Source organism: Dipteris shenzhenensis, chromosome 32 (assembly GCF_047967505.1).
Source record: "Dipteris shenzhenensis isolate YYH24624 ecotype China chromosome 32, Dip_SZ_1.0, whole genome shotgun sequence".
In the NCBI taxonomy this organism is placed as follows: Eukaryota; Viridiplantae; Streptophyta; class Polypodiopsida; order Gleicheniales; family Dipteridaceae; genus Dipteris; species Dipteris shenzhenensis.
Window position 1 is genome coordinate 2534859 of NC_141627.1, and position 16671 is coordinate 2551529.

The following is a 16671-nucleotide window of genomic DNA, read 5'->3' on the forward strand; positions in this document are numbered from 1 at the left end:
GACCTGGCAACGGCCAACGCTAAAAAAGCCGACGATTATGGTCCACGTGGGAGCAAATGATTGCAGGGACCAGACAATAACGGGTCTTTGTTGGAAGCAAGCGACAAGTGGGAGCTTTTATGGCAACAAAAGGGACTCGCTACGGCCCCTCACGCATGTCATCATTCCCTTGTCTTGCTCTTCTTATGCCTTTCACTGTTTCTCTGTAATATTGATTTGAGCTTCCAGTTCCTGGCTATGGTGGCTGCCTTCTTCCTCCTCCTTCCTCTCCTCCACTCTTGAATTGCTCGCACAGCATTTCTCTGCGCTCCGACTATCTATTTATCGCTCGCGCAGCCGCTCCGATTTGACTACCTATGGACCTCGATCCCTGATTTGATGATCCGCATTTTGCCATGACGACAAGTAGGACTCCTGTCCGGAGCCCTTGCCTCCCCTCCGCAGCCACCGTTACGACGTGCTGCTCTGCATTTCTGGCTCTCTTTTTAGTCCTCGAGCTGCAATCTTAGGCAGTGCCATGGCAGTAGAGGGACGTAGCGGCGTCGCTAATGAGGGAGCAAGAAGCGCATCCAGGAGAAATGCGCTCCGAGCTGAGAACGTCGAGACTGTGGACCAGCTGCAGGAGACCGCCACCCCTTCGCGAGCTGGTGCCTCGACCGCGCCTCACAGTCCTAGGAAACACGGCAGCCCGTCGTCGAAAGTGTCGTCTGCAGGAAGGGCGGGGAACTCGCCCTTTCAAAACACGCCAATGGAAAAGGGCGGGCAACCTGCTGCTCAAAGAACAGTGAAGAGATTTTCTCCCTCTGCTCTTGGGCGGGCTTCCTACAGAACAGCGCCGAGCAGCCCCGCAAGAGCGCACCACAGTGGTAGCGCCCGACAGGCTCAGCCCGAAGCTTTTTCTCATCCCAGCTCCACTCGGAACACTCCCATCAACAAAGCCGCCGCCGCGGCAAACAAGAATGACAACGATTCCTCGCCCAAAAGCGTGGACAGCAGAGTTGAGGATGAGCGAACACCCCCTAATAAGCTACAGCCTGACCGCCGGAGTTTTGAGAAGCCCCCGAGAAGCTCCGGCTCCGACAAGGGCAGGAAGACGAGGTCCCGAACGTCCTCGCAGCACAGGAAGAGCAACAGCAACGAAAGTGGAACCGCAGGAAGCGACGTTCTCCCGTGGGGGGAGGAGGATGCTCTCTCTAACGCGAGCAGCTTGGACCTTGGGCCGTTGTTGCTGAAATTAGCAAGTGCGATGCATTTGTCGGGTGAGAATCCGCTCAAGGCCCTCGAGTGTGCATCGCGAGCTACAAAGTTCCTGGAGAGGGCAGCTGGAGGCAAGCCGAGCTTGGACTTGGTAATGAGTCTGCATATCCTGGCAGCTATCTACTGTCGATTGGGGCAATGGGAAGAGGCCATACCTGTTCTGCAGCGAGCCATAAGCATTCCATACCCGGAAGAGAGCTTAGACCATGCCCTTGCTGCTTTCGCAGGTCAGATGCAGCTCGGGGACGTTTTATCTTTGCTTGGCCAACAGGGGAATGCGCTCGCTTCCTACCATGCAGCTTATGAAATTCAGAAAGGAGCTCTCGGCGAGATGGATCCCCAGGTCGGAGAGACGTGCAGTTATTTGGCAGAGGCACACTTGCAGGTACCCTTCTTCATTCTATGTCAAATCATGGCTCTCGGCGCTGCCGGATGTCCTACTACTCTGTTCAATTGCATTGCAGTTTAGGAAAGCATTGTCCTTTCTCTGGATAAAAAGGAAAGCATTGTTCTCTGCTAAATGCCCGTCACAGAATCCCCCGTCCGTTCGCAGGCTTTGCAGTTTGAGGAGGCAGCGGAACTGTGCGAGCGTGCTCTTCTCATCCACAGCGAACATCGGCAGCCAGGTTCAGTGGAGGAGGCAGTGGACAGGAGGCTCATGGCCCTCATTCTTAGTGGGAACGGGGAATATGAGCTTGCACTCGAGCACCTCGTACTGGCCAACGTTGCATTGATGGCAAACGGGAAGGATGCCGATGTAGCCGCCGTGGATTCTAGCATTGGGTCTATGTATGTGTCGCTGGGCAGGTATGATGAGGCCGTCTTTTCCTATCAGAAAGCGTTGAGCTTATTCAAGTCCACATACGGGGAAAGCCATACAACCGTCGCATCCGTATATGTGAGTCTTGCAGAGCAGTATATGAAGACCGGGAAGCATAGGGAGGCCAAGGCGCACTGTGAAAGTGCGCTGAGAATTTATGGGAGGCAAAATGCAGGGCATTCGCCAGAGGATTTGGCAAATGGGTTGACGGAAATCGCTTTAGTGTTTGAGAGCATGAACGAGCCGGAGCAAGCTCTTATGCTCCTACATCGCGCGCTCGATATCTTGGAAGGGCTACCTGGGCAACAGAGTGCGGTTGCCGGGGTGGAAGGCCAAATGGGCGTTTTGTATTACGTACTGGGGAGACACGAAGAAGCTTTCCTGGCTTTCAAGAATGCTGTGTCCAAGTTGAGGGCGGCAGGGGAAAGGCGGTCGGCCCTGTTGGGGATCCTGCTGAACCAGATGGGGCTGGCATGCGTTGGGCTCAACGAGATCTGGCATGCAGCAGACCTTTTCGAGGAGGCCAAGAGCATCTTCGAGGAGATTTGGGGCCCCCAACATGCTGATACACTGGCTGTCGGTAGCAATCTTGCCGGTGTGTACGATGCATTGGGCAGGTATGATCTTCGTTTTGCACTAGTGTTCGAACTTCGTTTTGAAGCATGAAGTGAGAATTTGTTGCTGCTGCAGACTTTTTTAGTTTTTTGAGGGAGTGTCTTTCAAGTTTACTAGTATCATTTTGGAGGCACTTAATTGTGTTCAGTTCATTGGACTGTCCCCATTTCCACTCAGTCACGTACATATCGTACCATGACGCCTTGTGATATTCACAACTTGGTTTTTCTAAAAGTGGCTTTGTGCTGTTCTTTGGGGTCTCAGGTCAGGGGAAGCCATCGATCTGCTGGAAGCTATTCTGGAAGTGAAGGAAGAGAGGCTGGGCACAGTTCACCCTGAAGTGGAAGAAGAGAAGCATCGATTGATCCAGCTCCTCAAGGAGGCCGGCCGGGATCGGGTTCGCAAAACCAACACTCTTGAAGAGCTTCTCTTACTCAACAGTGTAGAAAGTAGCAGACATCGGACCTGAGAACCTGGGAGTATGATCCTTCCTAATGCTTGTAGGATGCTTTCACTAAACATTCAACCACCTCTAGGCACAGGTAAAAGACCTCCCTCTGAGAATTCAGATGTGGCTGGCCTCATCTTGAAACTGGTAATCCACATGGCTGCCACATGAACAAGTGCTGCTGCAGCGTATTCGGCAGCATCTTACTTAAAATCGTTCACCTCCTGTGAGGTTCCCGGCATTCAAGGTTTATTGGATAAAGGTGAAGAAGAACTGAGATCCTGCCATATACGGAGAGAATTGGAGACAACTGGCTGATTCTTCAAGCGGTCATTATTTATTTGTATGCTCTTATTGCTGAGCGAACGGGGCTGGACCAGATAGTTCTTGTCCTAAAGCAGTCCCCTTTGTTCAGGATGTGTATTTAGCACCCCAGGATTCTCTCTCTAGCTTTTTGAAACCGAGCTCCAGTTGTCTCTTTCGTTTTCTTGCATCGTGTGTTCAGTGCTATTCCAAGGTTCAAAATGTTGACCTTCCTCCCCATTTAAGACGGGAAAAAAGCTAGGAATGGGAGTTGAGTGATCGATTGATCGAGAGTGAGAGAATAGATAGATAGATGGAAAGTGAGAGAATAGATAGACAGATAGGTAGATAGGTGAGTAGGTTGGTTGGGTTGGTAGTTTGATTGACTCAAAAGTGAGAGGATAGACAGATAGATAGATAGATTGATTGATTGAGAGTGAGAGAATAGATAGTTTGATACATATTGATTGATTGAATTGAGAGTGAGGGAATAGATTGATTTTCCTTGGAGGGGGAGATAGAGAGAGAGAGAGATGCCATAAACGATCTATCTATCTATTGTAAGAGTTCATTTGAGGACAATTGTGATGGTGATGTCATCAGCAGAGGTGGGCCTTAATGAGAAGTAGAGAGAACAAGCTGAGAGGCAGAACACAGAGAGTTAAAGAGGATTAAGGTTATAGGACGTCTATATTTTCAATGCTTTCATAGGTCTCTCGTCCTATTTGTGGTATTTGTCTCAATGCTTGTATGCTGGGCTTGATTGAAGTTGGGAGATGATAGGCTTAGTGTTGCTGTAACCTCCATGATTTAATATTTGGCAATTACTCAAAACTTGGAAGTCTTCATTATCAGCGGTGAAGTCTCCTTAGATGCTTGAGAAAAACTCTTTGCGTGCTGGGTGTTAGAATTGGGCATGCTTGATTATATCAAAGTTAGTTAGAAGATTGAGCATGCTGGGTACCAGCCTCCACCACAACGGAATTGGGAACATGCTTTATATCTTTAGTTATCCTGTATATTTGTGGACATATGAGTATTACTGGAGCCTTTGAGCAGCAGTTCAGCCTGCATCAACAGCACTCCTCCTGCCAGTCAGTGCGATCAAGGGGTGTTTTACCTTTCTTGTGGGGCAAGGAAAGAAATGGCACGTTATCAAAATGGAAAGAAATGGCACGTTATCAAAAGGAAAGAAATGGCACTTATGTTAGTCTATGACACATCATAGCTCCTAGTATGCTACGCACACACACATACATGATCATAAGACAAGCCCTTGATCGCACATCCCAACACTTTCCTACCCAAGACTTGAAATCGTGACATGCAAGAGCTCCTCACGCTACCATTCCTCCCTAATCTTGAAATTGTGACATACGAGAGCTCCTTACACAGTCTAGAAGCCCGATTTGGATTCTCTCTCTAACTTCACCAAGTTGATAGATGAAGTGAATGTGAAGGATCGATACATTTTCGAAGTCAGAAGATTAACATCAGTGAGAAAGCATGATTGAAAGGGTGCTAGGCATTCTTGGAGGTAATTTACAAGTGCAGTATTTGGAGAGTCGCAGGTAATTGAGCAAGGAGAGTCGCAGGTAATTGTAGCCACAAGGGGTGTTTTTCAGGTTGTACAATTAGTCCCTGTCGAAGGATGTATTGAGCATGTATCAGTATTATCGATTTTAGTTACTAGACTCCAGAATTGAGCGCCATTGAGAGATTGGACTAGGCTCATATTTAGCATGTCAACTCTCGTTTCTCAACAGAGTAGTCTGAATTTGTCTGCCAGGCTCTACCTAGCCTGTGGAGGAGCAGCACAGAGCTTCCATAAAGTAGCCAACCAAAGAAGCAACCAGACCAGGTCCATGTCAGCAAGTGAGAGGCCTGCATCAGGAAGGGATGGGTCTGCAGCAGAAGTGAAGATGCTGGCACAGGCAGCAACTCATTGGCTGCAGCCTGCAGCTGGCAGCGTAGCAGCATAGCCATAGGAGCAACAAGTGGCCATGTACAGTCAACATCAATTTTGGGGGGAGGGTGCAGGGGAGTGTTGGAATGCAGGCTTCATTGTCCCACCTGTAACCCCATATGAAGGAAAAGGATGGGATGGGTTGCCTCATAGGCAGCGAGATTGCAGAGGTGGATCTGATGGAAAGATGATCAGTCCACTTGGACTGCGAAAACAGGCTAGCATAGAGAAGTAGAGAAGGGTCCATGTGGGGGCAGAGAAGTGGCCATTTTAAAGGGCAAAAACTGATGTGCCAGTTCATAGCAGTCTGTAGTATGTACAGGTTGGTGGGCTTAAATTTGGACCAACAGCCGGTTGGCCATTTCACATACTGGTCATCTGTTTAACCCACCAGTGGGTCTGTCAGTAGGCTGGTTGGCCAGCCTAGAAAGGGGACAGATAGTGCCCCTTCCCTCACCTATAAATTTGAGCCCGTTGTCCATTTCAAGTTAACTGACTCACGGAGTAGCGTTGTTGCCAGAGGGACTGCAGGGCAGCAGGTAAATAGCTCTCCATAGAGTATCCAATGCAGGGGTTGGAAACTTATGGGAGGAGTTGGTTGTATGGTATTGACCTATCTTTGACGAATATCCTTTAAAACGTGGTTGATTCGAAGCTTGCACCTTATCGTAAGGTGCGGTTTGAAGCTTTTGTGCCTTTTGAACTCACCAAATCATAATAAGGTGCAACTAGTATTTGGGATAAATTATCAATGCAAAAGGCATTCACTTAGGCCTAGAAAAGATTCAGGCAACAATCGATGGGACTGTCTTGACGATGGCTCAAGAGATACGATCCTTTGTTGGTGTTTGCCAAGTCCATAGTGCATACATGGATGGGCTCTCCATATTTGCAACATCCTCATGGTAGAAGATCTCAATTGCCGGCCTAGCTTTATAGGCTTTTCATGATTTGCAATGATTACAGCAAGCAATCTAGGGAGATGTTTGGGTTTTCTCATGCCCCCTTGAGCCACGTGTCATGAATCTAAGCCTTTGATCTCCCTTGATTTTGTTTGATGTAAAAGCTAAACTTTTGACTACAGCACTAAAAGCATATAGGTGCTTTTCACAATAAAAGACTATATAAACGTTTCAAACCTATTCGATTTGAAGAGATGGTCTACTTGATTTGCAAGTTTGGGCTTATTGCTTTGGAGAGCCTCGCGATGACCTTATGCTCTACTCTCACGAGCCTAAAAGCTCGACTTAATATAGTGATCAAACTCCCATTTTCCCGAGGTTGGAGAGGCACGTAACGCTAGTTAAGTGGAGAGTGAGAATGTTATGTGCTCTACTTCGGACTTCCTCTAATGATATAGTTGTCTTTTTGTTCTGTCCAGAGTTTACTAAACAATTTGAGAATGTTAGAATCATCTTGCCCAAGGACATACGTAAATTCTCTCAGGGTTACATTGGTAAGTTTTTCGGATATTGTCTCGACGTTCGATTACGACTACGACTATTGACATTCAAGTAATATGTCAGTTTCTTATCCATTTGCGAGACTTATCCTCAACGCTAATATTCTCGGCGTTTATGTTCTCGGCATTATCTCGGCACCCAGGAAAAGGCTCGTTTCCTTCTCTTGGATTATAACTCTTTGTGGAAGGAAGCGCACCGCCTCCTCGCCCACACTATGTGTGATTATAATAATTGTATATTATATATTATAATATAAGTATTTTCAATTATTGGTCCATTCAAAATTTTTTGTTTTCAATTTGAATTTATCGATGCGAGGGAGCAAAGAAATCCAAGATGGATGCAAGATTGAAGGATGACTACACACACCTTTATTCATATGGTTGCACACACCTTTATTCATATGGTTGTAGTCCATGCGACAATATTGTAAAAATTGCAACAAAGTTTAGTTATTGTATCGCCTTATTCATGTATTTGTTGGACTTCAACTTTCAAAATATGGACATCACAAATTCAATAATATCCGACATTTGCAGGGAGATCGTATAGCCCTCAGGGCAGTGGGGAGGTAGACACAAGTCGGCCTGTATAGGGGTTGTGCCCTTGACTTGGAGTCCCAAAGGGGCATTTATAGCAGACGAGAGAGGGCCTGGTTGGCCTGTTTGGGTCAACCATCGGTAGCCTACTTGGTTGGTTTTTGTAGCCCTTGAAGGGCCTATAAAAAGAGGGCCTCCAGAGCCTCATTCATCATCCAGCAAGTCACAAATATAGGAGCAGCAGAAGCCTGATCTTTGGGCCTACATCCAGGAGGCAAAGCAGGGCCAGAGTTGTTGCTGCAGACTGAGCTCACTTGGGGCTAAAGCTTAGGATGTCTACTAGGGCAGCAAGGTGCTGAGATCTTTAGACAGAAAGTCTACTTACGCTCGAGGTGGAGCACGCGGGCTCGAGTCCAGAGACGATTGGCAAATAGGAGGACCTTGTGGGTAAGATCAGAGGACCACACCCATTGGTGGAACTATGAATCTATCTCTTTTGTATTGTGTCCATACCTTTGGAAGGAAATAAATTATTTTTGTGTCTTCTATATTTGGTTGGTTGATTGTCTATTGATGAGTCTGCACATCTATCCTATGCACATAAGTTTAAGAAGTTTGTGATTCCACACCCCCCACACACTGTGTGAGCTCTTGGGCTATTCTATCAGTCTTTCACTGTGCGTGCTCTCTTTTGGTCGATTTCTAACATGGTATCAGAGCCCAAGTAGGAGGCTCACAGGTGTGAGAGCTTGAAGGCAAGGACCTTGCTGAAGGACGACCTTGATTCAGAAGCTCTAGAGAATTGACTTCCATGACTGAAGAACTATGCCCTTGTGAGAAGGAGGGTGACTCAGGTTCAGTCAGGTGCGTTCAGAGTTCTGGTCTACTAAAGGTTGAGTTTGTTCGACTTTGTTGTGTGGCTTTGCAGCAGAGATGTTGATCTCTTCATCGTCTTCAGCATATGCTCTCCCTTCCTTCTCCCCCAAATGTCTTTCTTTCACTATCCCTAACTTTGGAGAGTTTGAGAAAGTGGATGAGTCAAATTACTTGATCTGGAAGGTGAAGATTTAAGAGTCATTTAGTGGCTCTAAAGCTGTGGAAACTGACAACAGGAGTGGAGGCGAAGCTGGAGGATATGATGGACAGACAGGGGAAGATACTCATGGCAGTAGACAGATAAGAGACAGATAAGAGCTCGAAGCTTGGGAAGACAGAGATGCCCATGCCCTGGCATTGATCATAGGGACTACAGCGGACTCTGTGCTTCCTCACATCCAGATGGCTGAGACGTCGGTAGAGGTGTGGTTCATTGTGAAGGATCTGTATGAGACAAAAAACACATCCCAGATCTTGCTTCTTCAGCATCATCTCTACAACCTTGATATGGATGAGGGAGATTCGGTACATGACCACTTGACGAAGGTCGAGGTACTACTGCTACAGGAAGAAGCTAGGGAGAAGCTCTACAACAATGACAAAGATGACAAGGCACTGCTGGCAAAGGATTATGCTAGCAAAGGAAAAGACAAGCCTAACGGTGGCAAGTCCAAGAAAGATGACTCTGATGATGAGGACACTTCCAAGAGGAAGCAAAAGAAGAAGTGCTTCTATTGTGACACGCCAGGTCATTTTGCGAAGGACTGTAGAAAGAAGAAGGCGGATCAAAAAAACAAAAGGAAGGAGTTTGACTCAGATTCAGAGGGTGACACAAAAGCTAAATCAAATGTGGTAATCAAAGAGTTATTCTTGGTGATATCTCTGTGTGTTACTGAGGTCAGATATGCCGACCTAGAAACCACAGTGATGATGTCTGACATTGAGATGTGGGTTGATGAGGAGTCAGATACCTTTGGGATAGCATGGAGTGCTTGGTATCTTGGCTGTTGATACTGACATGAGGGTGGATTCCATGGAGTGCCCTGGGGTTTCATGTTTAGATGGATGATGTACTTCAGAATGGGATAGTACAGGATTACACAGACTATTGGCATGTGCCTCGATGAGGTGCATGGTTTGCTTTCAGAGCAAGCACACAGGCAGTATCGCAATATGGTATGTACTTGATGTTCTTCATTTTAGCCTTTATAGCATGCTGTGGAGAGAATCTACTCTTCATTTGCCTCAGGTAATGCCACGTAATGCGAGATTGGAAGGAATTGGCCTTCTTCGAAGGCAAAAGGGGAAGTGCGGGTGCTTCTTCAAATCTTGGACGCAGATTGCTAGAAGGTGATGGACAAGGTGTACTGAAGCCAGAAGAGTACAAGCTCAATGAAAGTTCGTGGTCTAGGTTATCTAGAGATATTCATTTGTTGCAGACCTTGCCAAAGGAAGGATTGGTTAAAACAGACCCTCACAGTATGGTGCTTGGAAGACTCCCGGTTACTCATTCATTATGAGGGGGACAACTGGAAGATCGTGATGGCTGGATTGCTCGAGTTCGAATGCGGGAACGTGAATGAAGGTGGTGGTGCCATGTGGTGCTACCAAAGATGGTTGGACCTGTGTACCAAAATGGTGTTCAGAAGCAGAACCAGACCTGGTGAAGCAGGAGCTACTAAATGAAAAGCCAGGAAATGATTTTGACATCAAAATGTTCCAAAGGACTACGACTAGGGAGTTCCTGGAGCATCGTCATCGATGTGTTGGCATTGGGCCGGGATGTGTCGGTGAGTGGGAGTATTGAAAAGGTCACCTCTTCATCTGTAAGCCCCCATATGAGGAGAGCATGGGGGGGGTGAACCTGGTGTCTGAGAGATGGCCACATGGGCAGCAACATGGCTACCATGTGGGCAAGAATAAAAGAGAGAGGGGTATCCCGGACTGGATGGCACAGCATGGCAGGAGACTGGAGGCAGGTACACGACCTGCATCATGGATGGCACATGGCACAAGATGGCAGGAGATGGTGAGGGATCCAGCAGCCAAGTCCGCTTGTTTGGAGGCTCATAGGGCTAGCCAGGTTGGCCACAGCCAACCTACCAGGCCTGGAACAAGGGCAAACTATGGGGGGATGGACCCCACAAGGTTTAAGGGCATGGCCCTAGTTTTATAGCCCAAAGGGCATTGGGGAGGCAAGGCACAAGTCGGCTTGCATAGGGGCTCTGCCTCGGCCTTGGAGTGTGCACCAAAGGCCTTGGAAAAGTGAGCCCCAAAGGGACATTTATAGCAGACCAGGGCAGGGTTGGTCGACCTATTTGGGTCGGCCATAGGCAGCCTGCCTAATCGGTTTTTGCAGCCCTTGAAGGGCCTATAAAAGGAGGGCCTCCAAGCCCTCATTCATCATCCAGCAAGTTAGCAAACATAGGAGCAGCAGAAGCCTTGGGCCTACACCCAAGAGGCAAAGCACGGCCAGTGTTGCTGCAGACTGAGCTCACTTGGGGCTGAAGCCTAAGCTGTCTACTAGGGCAACAAGGTGCTAAAATCTTTGGATGGAAAGTCTACTTACGCTCGAGGTGGAGCATGCGGGCTCGAGTCTAGAGATAGCCGGCAGATAGGAGAAGGACCTTGTGGTAAGATCAGAGGACCACACCATTGGTGGGACTCTAGATCTATCTCTTTTGTATTGTGTCCATAGCTTTGGATGAAAAAATATTATTTTGGTGTCTTCTATATCTGGCTGGTTCAATGTCCATTGATGGGTCTGCACATCTATCCTATGCACATAAGTTTAAGAAGCTTGTGATTCCACACCCCACACACAGTGTGTGAGCTCTTGGGCTATTCTATCAATCTTCTGATGTGCGTACCCTCTATTGGTCGGAGGAAATAGTGACAAGGGCACCTTCGAGCAAGGCAATCAGGGGGAGAATAGCGGCCAAGGCACCCCCAAGGAACATGAGGAATTGGAGGGGAACAACCAACAGGGCACCTCCAATGCAAAGGGAATGGATGAAGGCGGGAAAACAGTGGACCAAGAACCACCAAAAGAGTAGGAAGCCGAGCCCATGTACAAAGCCGAGCAGTAGGGGGTTGGCTCATCGCTTGCCTCTCTTACTTTGCCACCAAGCCCTGCACCTCTTCAAAGCCTGGGACCTATAGAGCCATTTCCTCTCGACCCATTGCTTACTAAGGATGAGCATCAGGACCGCACTATCATGGAAAGTCAGTGGGAGGTGTTGAAAGAGAATATGGTCGATGCGGCATAGTCCTTACATTATTAGGCCAACCATTGGATCCCTTCCTAAGTGATGGAACATAATTTTTTCTTACAGGTTATGCATACTTGCAGATGTTGGAACAAGTCCCATGGAGTCCATGGAAATGTCTAGAAAGGGATCTTTGGGAACTGGCAAGGGCTTGAGTAAACTGATCGCATTATTGTGGGAACCTTTTACTTTCTGGCATAGACAGCTTTGAATGTGGCTATACACATCCTTTTGCATTGTTGGCCAATAAAATAGCTGCTCTAACTTCTCTAAAGTGCTATTGATGCCACGATGGCCACCTGCAAGGGAGTCACAAACATCATGAAGGAGTGTATGTCTTTTATCGTTGAGCACACAAAGCCTATTCTTGTAAAAGAGCCACCAATCCTATATTGCATAATGGTCGAGATTAAGACTAGTGGCCAGATGAAATTGTGTGCAAAGCTCTGCTGCGTCCCCATATGGTGCCTTCATGCTATCAAGGTCCTTTCCTTGGATTCCAAGCACAGTTGCCCTTGAATTGTCTAGATGGAGGTCTTACGACTAAGAGCATTTGCAATTGGGTTATCTATGCCACAGATGCTGATCACTTCAATGTGAACTAGGCATAGTCTGAATCCACTTAAGGGCTTGATGATCTATTTTAACTATGAAAGTCCACTCTATCGGAAGAGCTTCTAAAGCTTTTATGCCTGAATCACCCGCAATTTGCTCTCAATTTGCAACTATACTAAGCCATTGACCGTTCATCCTATTGCAAAATCGCACCAATAGCTACATAGCTTGCATCAGTAATGATGAAGAAAGGACCATCCCACGATGCTACCTTCAAAACGGGCACTGTGGAGGCCAACTAGATTTGTGACAGGTAGTCTTTTCATTGTGGAGCAAGTACTAATTGTGGGGTCCAACCCCTCATAGTCTACCCTTGTTCCAAGCCTGTTGGTAGGTTGGCTATGACTAGCCCTACCAGCCTCCAAACAGGCCGACCTGGCTGTTGGCTCCCCTGCCATCTTGCCCCATGTGATGTAGGCCGTGTACTTGCCTCCAGCCTCCTGCCATGTTGCGACATCTGTTCGGGATACCCCTCTCTCTTTGATTCTTGCCCACATCGCAGCCATGATGCTACCCATGTGGCCATCTCTCAGACACTAAGTCCACCCACCATGCTCTCCTCATATGAGGGCTTATAGATGGGGAGGTGACCTTTGCAACATTCCCTTCACCCTTTTTCTCACTGCCCTAGTCATCCTGTTGTTCCTGCTCTTCTTGTGCCCGTTCTTCCTATTTGTCTTGTTGTTCCTTGGCCTACTACTCTTCATCTTCTTGCTCTTTGTCATGTCCCTTTCTCTTGCTCATCATGTTCCTTGTCCTATCCACCGGCTCTCGAGTTCCCTGTCCCTCCTAATGTTAGTGCCCCAGTCATGGCACTCACGTTGACATTAACTTGTGATAAAGCATGCATAGGTGAGGACATAGCTTACAATATTTTTATCTCCTGTTGATGGCTCAAAGCTAGTTTTCAAAAGCCTTTTCAAAAATTGTAAACTAATCCGCATGAAGCTAGTCCTCCACCACCGTGATTACTCGGGCCACGTATTGTCAAGACACATACCCTACGCTCTTTTTGAGTCCAATGGATTCGGACAAAAACCTGCAGGTGTGCTTCAGCCCTTCATCCTTCAATTTTTTGATAAGATAACCTTATGAAGATGAGTAGATGCTTGCCTCAAAGAATGCATCACAATGTTTAGCGTCTTTCATTTTCTTGGGGTTGGACCACTGCTTCATTTGGAATGCCTTTTGCAGAAGCTCGGAAGTAATCCAAATGTGAGTTTCGTTGATGACGAGGCTATGGTCGTCCTCATTGTATGAGTCTAGAATCTCTTCTACCAACTCCTCATCATCATAGACGTCTTTGCATGGCCGTTGAGCAAATTTCATGATCCGATTTGATGCAAAGATGCCAGCAAGAATGTCATCAGAGAAATCTTTGATGGGGTGCAGATGAGGAACGCGAGAGCTATGCTTCCTCTTCTGTCACACTTCACGATCCACCATCACAACAAAAACAACGAGACTAGATACAAAGGAAGAAAGCTGTGAGGGGAGCTGTAGATGAGGAGCATATTGGCTTGACAGGGATAGGAAGCTCAAAGGGATGAACGAAAGTGTAAAAATGAAAGCATAGAAGAGCTTAGAGATAGCTGTTTGAGATGATGATAATGATAATGATTCAGTATACTTAGCTCGCAAATGGTTTTGATCAGTGGAGCTTTTGATCAACTGTAGTCATTCAGAATCTGTGACTGCAGTGCCCGTCAAATCAGTGGTTGCATGAGTTTTCCTTGCTTTAGCATTTATGAGCCCTTAATGTTATCATGCCATGTGGTGGCACACGATGCACTTGGTCCACCATAATTAAATAGCTAGCTAGCACATTGTCTTGTGAAATATTCACCAAGGCATTGTCAACCGCATGATTTATTTCCGAGTTCCATATGTGTGAGGAACTCGCTGCTCGATATGGATTTACCATGCTTCCATTGTACAACTCAGAAAACACATTACCTCCCAAGTCTTTGAGTGTTATTTTCCCATTATAAAAAACTTCTACCAATTGATAGGGTCCATTCCACTACTGCAATTGAAAACTAGTTTTAATAGGCCCCAACTTAGCAGTATGGAGTAATACAAGCATACCCTTAAATGCTTGGGCACAATATGTTGATCATGCCAGGCTTTCCTTCTGCATTGTATCACCATTTGTGACTAGGCAGCTTGGAGACGTAACTCATCCAGGTGGCTTAGTTGATGCAATCGTCCCTTGATTACTTCTAGCTCACATAAATGATGCTCGGTAGCTACTCGAAGACTCAAAACCACAAATCCTAAGGGAACAACTGCTTCCAAGCCAAAGGTAACACAAAAACGTGTGAGGTTGATAGTTACCTTGTAAGACATCCTATAAGCCCACAAAGCAAAGTATAGCTTGATGTCTCATTCACCTTTAGCAGATTGTATTGTCTTTGTGAGGATGAGCTTCAAGGTCTTGTTAGTTGACTCGGCTTCACCATTACCACGAGCATAATAAGTAGTGGAAACTATGTACATGATTTTGAATTCCTTTTTAAGTGCCTACATCACATGATTGAGAAAATGTGCACCTTGATCATCACACTGACAAGCTGTAGAGGACATCGATATTGGCATATAATATTTGCATAGACAAATTTAGCTGTGCTCCGAGCCGAGTTATCTCAAAGTGCCTTAGCTTCTGCCCAATTTGTGGCATAGTCAGTGGCAACAAGTATATACGTGTTTTGAGTGAACTTTGCGGGTTTAAAAGGACCAACAAAATCCAAACCCCAACGTTGAAAGGCTTCCCAGGGTTGCAAAGGCATAGATTGATTAGTCAATAACCATCCAATGCATTGACACACATCGCATTGCATACACCTAGTTTGAGCATCTTTGAATAATGTCTCCCACAATACATTTGATTGTAAGACTTTTAAAGCAGTTAAATTGCCTTGAAAGTGCACTCTAGATGGACCTAAGTGAGCCTCTTGCAACACCACTGCACATTCATGACGTAATACCAATCGACGAAGAATCCTAGATGCACACTGTTGATAGAGTTGTCCAACAATAAGAGTATATTTCCAAGCCTTAAGAGGTAATTGCCTGCGCTTATCTTGAGGCATAATTTCAAGAAATGTGTATATAGACAAGTAATTGACCAACTCGGAATATTCATTCTCACAACAATCAATTGCGAACAAATAAGCATCTAGTAATTCCAAGTTAAATCCTTGAGTTTGCTCGGGTGTTGGTAACCTGGAAAAACAATTAGCACCCACATGGGTCTTACTTGGTTTATGAATAATCTTAAAATTGAACTTCTGTAGAAGAAGCATCCAATGAACAAGCCGTCTTTGAATAACAGTCTTGTTAATAAGATAAAGTAAGGCTTGATGGTCCACATAGAACACAAAGGTATTTTCGACTAATAATGCCCTAGTTTTTGCACACTAAAACCATTCCCAAAGCTTTTCGCTTGGTGGTACACTTTGTGGGTGAAAGTAACCGACTGGCATAATATATTGGATATTCCAATCGACCATCCAGTTGTGCTAGAATAATACCTAATGCATGACCAGAAGCATCCACATGCACATGAAAAATGACATCCCATCTTGGTTGTCTGAGAATTGGAGTAACCATTGCTTGTTTTTTTTAATAATTAAAAACTATAGTTAACTCGGCTTTCCATTCAAACTTAGTTTCCTTTTTTGTCAATTCATACAAGGGCACTGCAATCTTAGCAAAGTCCTTGATGAACCTACGATAGAGACAAATAAGCCCCACAAAAGAGCGTAATTGAGTTAAGTTCTGAGGTTCAGTCATTTGCTGGATGGCTTTGATTTTACCTGGCTTAGTTCTGATTCCATTCTTAGAAATAGCATGACCGAGTAGAATACCAACTCGGACACAAAACACACTCTTAGCAGGATTCAGAGAGATACTCGCTTGTTTGCATCTTTGAAAAACCTTCTCAAGATATCCCAGGTGATCAATATCCGAGGGATACAAAAAAAATCATCTAAGTAAATTGCAATGAATTCAGTGAGGTAATCTCTCAAGGTTTCCACCATAAACTTTTGAAAAGTGGAGGGGCATTCCTCAAACCAAAAGGCATCACTTTGGTAGGATAAGCACCCCACTTTGTAATAAAAGCAGTCTTTGATTGATCTTCAGGAGCCACTATAATCTGATTATACCCACTGTAGCCATCCATATATGAGTACATCTCATGGCCTGCAACTTGATCTAAAATTCCATCAGTAAAAGGTATGGGAAATGGATGTAGAACTATCTGAGCATTTAATTTTTGATAATCCACATAGACTCGGAGCTCGCCATTTTTCTTAGGTACAACTACAATAGGAAAAAGCCAATCACTTCGGTCTATGGCATATATAAATCCACCTTTTAAAAGTTGATCCAATCCAACGTTGACTTGCTTAGCATAATTGGGTTTCATTCTATACCTGTGCTGCCGGATTGGTTTAGCATATGGAACTAAAGGTTTCTTATGCTGACATAGTTTAG

At 45.8% G+C, this 16671-nt stretch overlaps 1 protein-coding gene across 1 annotated transcript; it reads left to right on the forward strand.

The window, feature by feature from the left end:
- The first annotated feature begins 216 nt into the window (after nucleotides 1-216).
- On the forward strand, nucleotides 217-3599 carry LOC147880171 (protein KINESIN LIGHT CHAIN-RELATED 1-like). Its single transcript, XM_087370763.1, has 3 exons — nucleotides 217-1642; nucleotides 1811-2694; nucleotides 2957-3599. The coding sequence occupies exons 1-3, from the start codon at nucleotides 518-520 to the stop codon at nucleotides 3159-3161; spliced, it is 2214 nt and encodes a 737-aa protein (XP_087226889.1). The 5' UTR covers nucleotides 217-517; the 3' UTR covers nucleotides 3162-3599.
- The last annotated feature ends 13072 nt before the right edge of the window (nucleotides 3600-16671 follow it).

What these genes read in the sequence shown, in the direction of transcription:
- LOC147880171 (XM_087370763.1), top strand. Translation starts at nt 518, where the DNA reads ATGGCAGTAGAGGGACGTAGCGGCGTCGCTAATGAGGGAGCAAGAAGC. An exon ending in TGGCAGAGGCACACTTGCAG is followed by an intron (nt 1,643 to 1,810) that starts GTACCCTTCTTC and finishes GTCCGTTCGCAG; the next exon opens with GCTTTGCAGTTTGAGGAGGC. An exon ending in GTGTACGATGCATTGGGCAG is followed by an intron (nt 2,695 to 2,956) that starts GTATGATCTTCG and finishes TTGGGGTCTCAG; the next exon opens with GTCAGGGGAAGCCATCGATC.